The sequence below is a fragment of the Triticum aestivum genome, chromosome 6B, assembly GCF_018294505.1.
Source record: "Triticum aestivum cultivar Chinese Spring chromosome 6B, IWGSC CS RefSeq v2.1, whole genome shotgun sequence".
NCBI classification, from domain to species: Eukaryota; Viridiplantae; Streptophyta; class Magnoliopsida; order Poales; family Poaceae; genus Triticum; species Triticum aestivum.
Window position 1 is genome coordinate 516,398,201 of NC_057810.1, and position 12,447 is coordinate 516,410,647.

Sequence of the window (12,447 nt, forward strand, 5' to 3'; positions counted from 1 at the left end):
TGTGACGTGTCTCGCCAAATCTTGTTATCTTTTCTTTTTTTTGAGATAGGCCAAATCGTGTTATCAGATGTAGTACGAGTGCATGCTGGCGTGGGGATCCGACACTCCACGTGATTAACTAGCCAGTACTAGTAATGTACACGTGTATTAAACATGAAAGTTTAGATAATCATCGACATACCATATTATAAAAAGTAAACTTACAAGTGTGGAGTCATATATGTGCATAATGTAGATGTGGGTTTAATTCTCGTAGTTCACCCCCTTGAAAATCTCACTATAGGTGTTTTGAAAACTGCATAGTACTCCCTTCGTTCACAAATATAAGATGCCTTGGATTTTAATATGGACCATATACGAACTAAAGTGAGTGAAAAACACCTCAAAACGTGTCTATATACATTCAATTCAAAAAAAGTTGAAACATCTTATATTTATGAACGTAGGTAGTATAATAGTGTACGAAACAAATCACTAGTAGAAAACGGGCCTTTAGTCCCGATTCTGGAACTGGGACAAAACAAACGGGACTAATACCCAAAACCTTTAGTCCCGGTTGGCTTACGAACCGGAACTAAAGGCGCTTCACGTGGCCGCTGTCTGAAGCTCCACCTTTAGTTTTTTTATTTTCAAAATTTTGAATTATTTGACAATTTAATCTGTAATCACCACCGCTCATCACTGCTCAGTGTGGAGCACTCATTCCAAATCGTCTAACTTCCAGGCCGGTTACCCATCCTCTCACTACTCCAGACTAAGCACGCTTAACTTCCGAGTTCTATTCCCCCTAGTTTTCAAGTCTGCACTTGTTGTTTTCCTGACAATAGTAAATTGTCAATCCTATTAACCCTTAAGAGTTGAACTTGAGGATGAAGTCACACGTTTCACCGTTTGAGTTTGAAACTATTATTCTAAAGCAATAATTATTTAGTAACACTAATATTTCTTGAATAAGTAGTTTGACCATAGTTTGACCAAAAATTCAAAAAAACTTAAATTTGAGGATAACTTTTTTCCTTTCAGAATTTGAGGATTCAAAAAAAAAATCCAAAACGGCCTACGGCAGTCGAAATCGGAACCGTATTTTCGTGTTGAACATTTTGATATATCATACGGGTTTTTTCGACATCATATGCAAAAGTTATAGTTGTTTTACTTTTTCATAACACTTTTTTGCAAAACATGTCGAAATTTATGTTTTTTAGTTTTCCTAACTAGTAGATGTAGTAACATAACTACATCTCAAAGGATTTGGATTTTTGAAGTTTTTATCATTTTCTTTGTTTTATCCCAAAACTGAAATGGCGATAGGGGGGACCCCTTTAGTCCGGGATGGTGTCCATCCAATCCTACCGTCGACTACATCTGCTAGCACCGTCCCAGCCAGAGTCACAACTAAGGTTAACCAAGCCAGAGTCACATTCTATTAAAGTGGCAACAAGAATTACTTTTTAATATAGCAAAACTAATTCTACCAACTATTATTAAAGGCTAAACAACTATCAATACAAAACAGTAGGAAAATTAATATTAATAAATTGTAAAAATCATCTACCGTTGTCTAACAGAAGCATACTACGACATGTTAAAATCTACAGAAAGAAGTAACTAAAAATAATTGAAAACAACAATTAAAGGACTAAAACAACTATATAAGCAAAGTAGTACTATTTTAATTAAAATTCTATTTTAAATTATTCTAAAAATAACCAAATAAATCTTACTGTGACAACAATCTAACATGTGACTAGGAGCAAAAAGTAGTCCCGGTTGGTGGTTCCAACTGGGACTAAATGTCTCATTTGAACCGGGACTAATGCCTGTACGGCGCTCTAGCCGCTCGAACCGGGGCTAATGTGCACATTAGTCCCGGTTCGTAATGCAACCGGGATTAATGCTCTTTTCTGGCCTCAACCAAATCTCTGTTTTCTACTAGTGAATATATCTAGTACAGTGGTCTATAGCTATCTTGTACTTTAGTTTTGAGTGGCTAGTATTGCATTATTAAAGACAAGTAAAACTCATGAATGTGTTGTCACAGCCTTGAAAAAAATCATAAAGTAAAAGTGAATGGCAATCTTTTAGAAAAATATGAAGAAAGTAAATTATGGAAGAGTCCAAAACAATGGAAAGTGCATATGTAATGTGAAGTTTGTGCATACTGTGCATTGTAAATCATAAGACAAAAAAGAAAGGGTAATTCATTCAGAAGAAAAAAATTAGACATTGAAAATACAGAAGATTCTAGAACAAATGAGAAGTGATAGATTTTTGAGATATGTACTTATTGTGGCTTGTAAGCCATGACATAAAAAAAACAATGGTAATTATTTAGAAGAAAAAAGGTTGAATAATTAAAATATGGAAGATTCAAGAACAAAAGAGAAGTGATTTTGTTTTGAGGTTTATGCATTGTGCTCACTCAACCATAACTTTTTCGAGGCACTACTTCTGTAGAATCTCGAGGAGTGGAAATAATATGCAACGTTCAATAGTGCTCGGATTTGCCACTTATATACCGCGGAATTGTCTTTATAAAATAGGTAATATTCTATGGTATTCACTATATGGTATAGATAGAGGTGAAATAAGATCAGAATCGAACGGATAATGCTCATACCATATCATATATATTCTTTGGATTTGGAAGCGGGGTGGATGCAGATTCGAGTACTTGCTTATGCTGGATTCGGACATGGTACATTTATGGAACGAACTTGGATGAAAAATGGTGGTATACCACATGCATATACAACAAACAAATATTAAACTAAAATTATACATAAACAACAAGCAGATATTAATATTTATAAGTATAGTTTAAGCACACATAAAGCACTAGAACATACTAAAATAAGTCAAAGAAATCGCTAACAAGCATATATCTTGTGTCATTAGGGCATCTCCAAAGCTGGTCCGCAAATGGACACGGCAAATGTCTGTTTTTATGTTCGTACATGGTCCGTGGACATGATGTGGGATAAAGTCAGAAAGCCATCCAACGTTTTTCACAAATTAATCCTTATTTGTCAGGTTGAAAGGAGAGAGAGGAGGGGGACCATGCATGTGCGGGGAGAAAAAATAGAGGAGGGCCACGTGATGGTTTTTTGTTGGTCAAGTGGATGTGCGGACACCGGTATAGCTCCCCCACGCTTGCCTCGGATTTGCCGAAAAACAGATGTCCGGACCACTTCACGGACCGATGGGTCTCCATTGGATGACAAAAGTTGACACAAACGGTCCGGACACCACAAACTGAACATATACTGGAGCTTTGAGAGCCTTCTTTGAAGATGCCCTAAGAAAGATAGTATCCATGTATTGCTAGTTAATACTTAAAATTTACTCATAAATTGGTATTCATATTTAAAAGGCCAGATTATCCTACGGCGACATATATTAGTACTACCATACGTTATCAATCATACTCGGATTCAGATCAGATTATGTTCGGATGTCAAAAACCATTACCATGTCCTATAAAAACATATTCAAAAACAATTTTAGTCTGAAATTATCTTAACCATTTTCACTCTTAGGTAAGTAGATTAGAAGTGTAGGTGTGCTTGTTGTGCCGCCTATCTTGTAGTGGTATCATTTATCAATTTTGCAGTTCATTTCTTTTTCGAGAGTGCTTTGTGTGCATCATGCAATAAGCTACCAAATTCACAAGCAAAGGGCAACCACCTGCTAGATATGTCATTCTCCAACAAAGACATGCCTTGTTCGTCAACGTGTATGCTTGTACTTCATGGAGCTCAGTCTCTATTGTACAATGGAACCTATCTGGAACATGGTCTATCTTTCTGACTGAGGCCCACGGCATGAACTATAATTCAAATCTATGCTAGGTAGTCATGTACAATTTGAGGACATTATCAATTTCTAAGTATGATGTGCGCCTTCTGAAATTTAAGATAATACATGTTCCCCCTCTTCGATTAGCTTTTGACTCTTGGCTAACAACCTCTTTGGAATGACATCCTGAACGCCATCACCCTGCAACGAAAGCATGGAACCTATTTACCGGACAAAAGACATAACAAAAGACTGAACATCCATTGGCATCAAACGTTAAACAAAGTAATAAATTTACCAAAGAGAAAAGAGAGCTAAGTTGCCCACATAAAATTATCGTGCATTCTATACAAAAAGATGCATGCACGAATTATCCGTAGGTAGTAACAATAAAGACATTGAGCACAAACCAACCCACCTTCTCATTGACCAAAACCAAGTGCACCCATAAGAGATCTCCATTCCTGATATCGTCATGATGCTCCCAGAGACTACAGACTCTTGCACGGATGGATTCGTCGGTCCTGAGATCCGCCAGTTAGGCCCCAACAACAAAATTCTACATTATCCCCAACACAGTTACGGATACAATCTACATAGGGATTCCCATGTGTGAAAAGAGGAGTCTGTAAGTAAAGGACTACCTTCACAGGGAATCGGCTACATTGAAGCACAAACGATCATTTTGGATGGTTGCATTTTTTCTTGAAATGAGGGAAAACCCTCGGCCTCTGCATCGAATGATGCACACAATCATTTGATTGGTTGCATTGAACCATAGGAAAAAGAACGCCGTCGTCCACCCCCCAAAAAACTAAAACTAAAAGGCCAATGCCCAACCAGTTTTTAGACTGGTCGTTGACCACATCGACAAAATAGGACTAATTATATAACCACACGAGAAATGATGAGCAGGAAAAGCATACGCACTACGGCAGAACAAAGGGCGAAGCTGACAAAAGGACATCACAAATGGCTAGAACGACGTCATTGACGACGCTCGTCAAACCACAAGAAGAAAGTTGGGCCATGACCAGACCACTCCAACCCCTCCCAGTGCACATAGAAAATCTTAGACATGCAACATGCGGCAAGCCAGTTTGGACCGACGGAAGTCCGTCCTTCCTCTCGCTGGCCATCGTGGCAAATAGAGTGATCTCCTCCTCACCAGTGGGCCCTGCCTCACGAATGCAAACCGAAGCGCTCCTAACTATGTTCCCCAGGAATATAATGTAAAAGGGACTCCGAGAGCTCCAAGCCAAGGACCATAATAGATTTACATGTCGCCCAACAATCTCAATCATAAGAGACCAACCCTTCCACCATCGATAACCCCGGCCCACACCACCTAACCTCTTACCACCCAAACGTATGACCTAGCCAAAATTGTGCACCAAATATAAAATTGAGCTACTTTATCAAAATTAGGAAGCATCGTGAATCTAAAAATATACATCGAGAGCGGGTGGCGCGTGGTGCCCCCAGCAATCCGGAATCTCATGTGTTGGTATGTCTGTGTGTGTTACCACGACCATGAGAGGAGACATCAAATCAATTTTTTTAATTGTCGAACGAAAAAGGAAAAAAAATCCTTTTTTTAACAGAAAGTAAACCATAAAACACGAGCGAAGGCCAATCTTTAACTCTAGACAAGGAGGGATAGTCCGCTATTCTCACGATACATTTGGGGCCATGAATCTTAAGTTGCATGTATTTAAAAATATCATCAGCTTCACGCCAAAAATACTAAATCAATCCCTTTCAAAAAATCAATACCCAGCAAGATGGGCGGCACGGCCCGATCTGGCCTAAGCGGGCCAGGCACGACACGACCCAACAAGGCACGCCTAATACGCGGGCCATGTCGTGCCACGCTCCTTGGCCCAGGCATGACACAACAAGGGAACAGTCCGGTGCACTCGCACATTTAGCTCACCAACCCGCAAGATTTCGAGAGCTCCTATGCGCCGCTCGCTGCGGCGAATTGTCGAGCGGACGCACAGGCGCGTCTCCAGCTGGGCCGGCCCATTCGCGCAACGCAGTGAAAAAATCACAAAAAACTCTGCTCGAGAGAGGGATAGAACCAGGGACCTCCAACTTTCAACGAACGAGCATAGCCATCACGATAGACAACCTTCCTTGATTTGATATGGCGTGCAGAGATAAATGTAAAGGAGGCCCGAACATTTTCTGAAATTCCTAACGCGAAAATTATTTTGAAAAGGTGTTTCTTAAAAAGCGAACACTTTCCAAATTTTAGAAGAAAAACTAAAATGCTTGAACAAATTTTTGATAAACTGAACATTTTTTGAATTTAGAGAACAAAATTTGTACATGAACATTTTTTAAAGCACGAACATTTTTTTAATCTTGAGAACAAATTTTGAATCAGAAAACAAATTTGTAAGCGAGGAAATTTGAGAACAAAATTTGAACATGAACATTTTTTAAAGAAACGGACATTATTTTAATCTTGAGAACAAAATTTGAAACAGAGAACAAACTTGGAAGCACGGATTTTTTTTCAAAGCATGAACATTTTTTTTGAATCTTGAGAACAATTTTTGAAACGTAGAACAAATTTGGAAGCGCGAATGATTTCTTAAAGCACGAACATTTTTTGGATATTGAGAACAAATTTTGAAATAGAGAACAAATTTGAAAAATCCAGAATATATTTGGAAGCGCAAACATTTTTTGAAAACCTGATCAAAAAATTTGAAGTCCGGTACATTATATTAATTTCGAAAGTTTTGCACTTTTTTTGTGTAACGAGAACAATTTTTGAATTTTGAGAACAATTTCTAAAAAACTGAACATTTTATGGAAAGGCAAACAAAATTTGAATATTTTGAAAGAAAAAGAAAAAGAAATAAGAAACCAAAGAAAGAAAACAAACAGTAAAAACGAAAATATTTTGAATCTTGAGAACAAATTTTGAAATGGTGAACAGTTTTAAAAAATCCTGAATAAATTTGGAAGCACGAACAATTTTTTGAAGCACGAACATTTTTTGAATCTTGAGAACATATTTTGAAACGGAGAGAAATTTTGAAAAATTCCAAACAAATTTGGAAGTCTGAACAATTTTCTAATGCACGAACATTTTTTGAATCTTGAGAACAATTTTTGAAACGGAGAGAAATTTTGAAAAATCCCGAACAAATTTGGAAGCGCGAACATTTTTTGAGTATGTGAACAAAAAATTGAAATTCAGTACATTTTCTGAATTTCAGAAGTTTTGTACTTTGTTGTGTAACGAGAACAAATTTTGAATTTTGAGAACATTTTTTGGTAACACGAACAAAATTTAAATTTTTGATTTTTTTTAAATGAAGAGAAGAAAAGAAAAGGAAATAAAAAATAAAATCATAAACATTTTGTAAAACTATGAACATATTCTGAAAAAGAAAAATAAACTTGAAAAAGAAAGTGAAACAAGAAACAAAAAACGAGAAAATGAAAAAGAAACAGAAACAAAAAAAAAGAGAAATAAAAAAACGATAGAAAGCCAAAAAAGAACCAGGAAAAAACGATACAGGAAAAAAACCCGGTTTAGGGAACCTTCTGGAAGGTTCCCAAAACCGGTTTGGACGCATTATATGTGGGCCGGCCCATTTCTTCGCTCGCTGCGCTGCCCCTGTGCGATAGCTCGACAGTTTGCCGCATCGAGCGGCGAATAGGATTTTCCCAAGATTTCAAGCTGTTTTGGGGACTATCTCACCTGTTTTGTGGGCTAATATAAAAAAATCTGAAAAAGATAAACGGACCGTGCGCTATTCGTGCCCAACCTCGCGGCCAGGTATGGCCCTAGGCGGGCCACGTACCGACACGGCCCAATTATAAACGTGTTGGGCCAGGCCCATCACGGGCCAACACACGAGCTATCGGGGCAGCATGCCAGGACTGGGCCATTTGGCCACCTTTGAACCCTGGAATCCTCAACTGTAGCTACATTAACTTTGTGTATATTTGTCTAATTTTTTTTTAACTTTGTGTATATTTGTATAGGCACTTCAATTACGAGCCCCGCTCTGAGTGACTGCGCGCATACGAAGATGAAGTGGCCGGCGCACAGGTCTCACGTCACGTGATGGGATATTAGGGTCACCGGTAAAACCTGGCTCGCATGTAGTCAAACGTTGGCTGTGCTCTAGCTAGATGGATTTAACTAGCACCTCACTTAGCTCCGGAGTTTTTCATTCGCCCAGCTGAAGTTACTGTGTTCGCTGTTGTGATACCTTGATTGGCCTATCTTCATTCCACTATTTCAATTCCACAGTACTGCACGATACCATAGCAAGGGCGACGAAACCTCCGAAAGGCAGACGTCCGCTATTCCAATACAGGTTTGTGTCACGACAGACGACTAGGGTTATGTTCGCGCAGACTCGTTGGGGGAATCCAAGATGACAGCATTTTCTGGTAGTGTTGTTTGCTTTCCATCCTCCGTGACCAGGACAAGCAGCTGTTTCTCCGACGATCCATTTCGCCCGCGTCGCCCTCCGCTCGAGCGATTCGGGTGGCACCCCAACCCGCCGTGGTCTAAATTGTCTTCCTCCCTTCCTCCCGCTGCCGCCGGAGGACGCCGCCGGCCTGTGCCCGGAGGCCGACGGCGGTGGCGAGGGTCCTTCCTCTCTCCTGCATTTTAGGGGTGGCGGGGCCCCAACGCGAGTGAGGTGCGGCCGATCTAGAAGCGGCGGCGATGGCTTCGACGACGGCGGCGGTCAGCCCTGCCCCGGGCCACAGGCGACTGCCTCTGGCGGCTAGCTTGGATCGAGCGCCGGCGCGTCATCTGGCTTTAGATCGGCGATGGCGTCGAGGGACTGGTGGACTGCTCGGCGACACCTCTGGCAGATCTGATCTGGCCGGTGTAGCCAGCGGTGGTGGTGGTCATCTTCTTCGTCGGAGGTGGCCTGCCAGGAGCTGGGTGGTCGGATCATCGAGATCCATCATCTAGTGCCGGCTGCGAGTTGGGGAGACATGGTTGCCGGTGAAAATTGAGCCGATGGCAGGCAATGGCGGCGTTCTACGCCGTTACCTCGATAAAGGCATCATCGTGTAACTACTGTCGACCCACTCCTGCTGCTCCGGGCAAAACCCTAGAATTTGGTGTTCCAGATCAGACGATGGCGGCACTGCGGTGTCGTGCCTCTTTTGGAAGCATCTTTGTGGAGCAGCGCTGGAAGTCAGAGGCAGGAGGTGGAGCGACTTTGTTTTGCACGGAGCTTCGATGGAGATGTCAAGTCATGCATGACCGACAGGTCCTACGCTTTGTCATGCCTGGTCGGCAGGTGCTACGCACGACAGATTTTCTGAAGACTTCAAGCTGTATCGGTTGGTGGTACTTGGCGGCATGGTGTTGAGGTGTACCGGTGGCGACCGCGACATCCTCAGTTGTTCGCGCGCAGGGAGGTGGTGCCGCTGGGCGCCGTGGTGGCATGGACGACAACTAGACCGAGCAAGGTTGATGCGTCAGTATAGCTCTGAAGATGGAGTGATGGCAGTTGGCGGTTGCGGCCACTGAGAGCGCGTCGGACAGGTGTGTGCCCTAGATCCGGCAAGTGGCTTGGTTGGGGCCTCAAGTCTTAGATGTTACGCTTGGCTGCGAAGTCTGTGGTATTAGGGCCGGACTATCAGCATCCCTTAATCAACTGGATAGGTGTAGCAACAGATGTTACCTAGACGGTGGCTTCAGACTTACAGTTGTATTTCTTTGTAAGATCTTTTATGAATAATTAATAAAATGGCTGTATGCATCGTCCAGATACAGAGACCGGAGTCTTACTCCTTTTTCTAAAAATAAATAAAAAAGCAGCTGTTTCTCCAAAGATACTATGATCAAAAGTAAAAACGCGATACACGTATCACTGGCCCGCAGGTCGCAGCATTATTGCTTGCGGCCTAGACGATGAGCATGCACGGCCATGAGCCATGGCCCTTACAACCACACTCTGTTCCTCTTCATGTGCAAAACCAGAGCCAGGCACAAAACGCCTTTCCACGACGATGAAAATGATGTTTTACCACAAATTAGCTGGCGTCACTTTCGGTTGCTTTCCGTCGCTCCTTCTAAGAAGAAAATAACCATGTTAGTTCACCTTTTGTTCCATCGAACCCGGAGAACTACCACCGACGGTAAGAAATGAGGTGGTACCGATGGACTAATGGCGCCAGGCAGATGATAAGTGATAACTGAGCAGTCCCGGTGCACGCCTTGCGTGATGCCTACTCGATGATCTGTCTGAGCTCTGCCATCTCGCGCATGGCGTGTCTCCTAAGCGACGCTACTCAATAGAGAGACAGCGAGATCCATGGCGTGGCAGTACAACAAATACGTGTGCGTCCATATCGCTTTTGCTGCTGCAACGGGGGTCCATCAACGGATGATCATTCACCGATCCGCCACCCTTTCCTCCATTTTCATTTCGTTTTCAGCCGCACTCTCGACTCGATCACAAATCATTGGCGATGATAACCCCCTCCCGACCCCGCGCCCGGCACCTACCGTTGCCTCCGAGCCTTGGCGTCCGGTACATGCGATGCGATGCTATCTGTACGAGTTATTTGATTGGGGTTGGTGCGAGCAGATCACGTCCATGCTCCATCCGCGTCGACAAGTCATCCATCTTTTCAATTTCCTTTTCTTTTTGCTACTGAAACTCGTAGTACGTACCAGATCCAGCGATATGGCCTTCAATGTAATATAAATGTAGATGTGTGGATCACGGACATCGCTTGGGATGCATCAAGAGTCGGGATCTCAAAACTTTCACCGCGTGTAGCACTGTTTACCTACCCAGTCTGTTTCTCATGTGCCGCGATGCAACACCATTTTCGTTCACCGATCTAGTGTAGTACAGTAGTGAAACTTTCGGCAGCGTGTGGGTCTGCTTCTGCCTGCTTAAATGGAGAAAAGAAAAAGGCCCAACCAACGAGGCATTGTCTCCTCTCTTTTTCAGAAAGTGCTCCCATCACCTCAAATAAAACTCTCCTTTCTGTCAGCTTTTGTGTGCCTGTGCACCAAATTGCCTTTCCCTCGCTTTTTCGTACGCACCGTCTCTGGTCAGGTGCATGCCAAGATCCCACGCGCGATCTAAAGCGCCCGTGCTTTTCACTGCTGCACGTGGATAGCAGTAAACGATTACACGTACCGGGCGTGAATTTCAAACGCGTGCCGACCTCCGAGCCACGGCATTTCACCGCTCGTTTATTAATGAGCGGCACAGTACATACCGATCGATCGGGTGATGAGCGGCACTTGAGCAGAGAGCGAACATGGGGCGCGGTGAATAAGCTGCGTGGAGAATTTATTGGATGCACGGAAATGATAATGGAGTACACTGAAAATATACACAAAATCCTCTCTATATAACCAAAATGGAGCAGTAACTCACGTACAGTACAGAGCAGAACATGCACTAAACTTAACCAACCACCACCCGCCGATCATCAAAAGGAAAACGAGACGGGACGGGACGGACAACCAATGCATCATCGTAGTACATCATCAAGAATCGATCGACCATAGTAGCACCACCGGTAAAAATTAAATAACGCCACGAAAGAAGAAAAAAGCAGCAGCGACGCGCGGGAAGGAGGACACAGCATGCACCGCCCGACTGCTCAGAGGAAGACGGCGAGGCCCGCGCTCGCCAAGGCCACCAGCGCCGCGACGCCGGCCGCGCGCGCGCTGGAGGCGCTGCTGTCCGTCACCGGCGTGCCTGCGGGCGCCAGAGTGGGAGACGAAGTCGGTGAGCTTGTCGGGGAGGTCGTCTTGGGGCTGGTCGGAGACATCGACGGCGTCGCGGTGGGCGATGTCGTCGGTGCGACGGTCGGGGAAGTCGTGGGCGTCATCGACGGCGGGGTCGCCATCGGAGGAGGTGTGGCGGGTGGTGGCGACATGGGCGGTGATGGCGGCGGGGTGGCGGGCGCTGGAGGCGGGGTGGCCGGGGGCGACGGCGGCGGGGTGGTGGGTGCGGGCGGAGGCTGCGTCGGAGGAGCCGGAGGCGGGGTGGTGGGAGCAGGTGGAGGGGTGGCCGGCGGGGTGGTGGGAGCCGGAGGAGGGGTGGCAGGAGCCTGCGGCGCCGGAGGGGGCGTGGCCGGGGCCTGTGGCGCCTGAGGAGGCGTGGTGGGTGCCGGAGGAGCGCTGGGAGCTGGAGGCGGGTTGCCGGCCGGGGGTGCGGTGGGAGCTGGAGGCGGGTTGCCTGCCGGAGGCGCGTTGGGAGCAGGAGGCGGGTTGCCGGCAGGCGGCGCGTTGGGCGTTGGCGGCGGCTGCACCGGTGGCTGCTGCGCGGCGCAGGAGACGATGAGGACCGCGAGGACCAGCGGGAGGAGCGCCATTTTGATCTGGTGCTTCTTGGTCGGCGCTCTGGAGCAGTGGGAGGAAGCGAGAGCGGAGGAGTGATGGTTATATAGCGTGGTCAGCGAGGGTGGATCTCAGTGAGTGATCACAGCGAGCTGGCTAATCTCCAGCTCACTGGCCGCGCAGCCCACCGATCACGGTGGCATGGCGGAGTAGGCCAGGGAGTGTATCTACTTCGTACTGTAGTTCGTACACGTATGGATGGGTCGACCGGTACAAATATTGTAGAGTGCAACTTTATAGGCAAAAAATGCATGGGGGCCTGTCCTTGTATTGGTTGGTTG

The 12,447-nt window shown here is 44.8% G+C and overlaps 1 protein-coding gene across 1 annotated transcript; it reads right to left on the reverse strand.

Annotated features, from left to right (window-relative positions):
- Positions 1–11,150: 11,150 nt before the first annotated feature.
- Positions 11,151–12,208, reverse strand: LOC123139331 (SKI family transcriptional corepressor 2; the record flags this gene model as incomplete). The annotated part of the gene is made up of 1 exon (XM_044559135.1): positions 11,151–12,208. A coding segment is annotated over one exon (861 nt), but the record flags the coding sequence as incomplete, so codon positions are not given.
- Between the last annotated feature and the right edge of the window lie 239 nt (positions 12,209–12,447).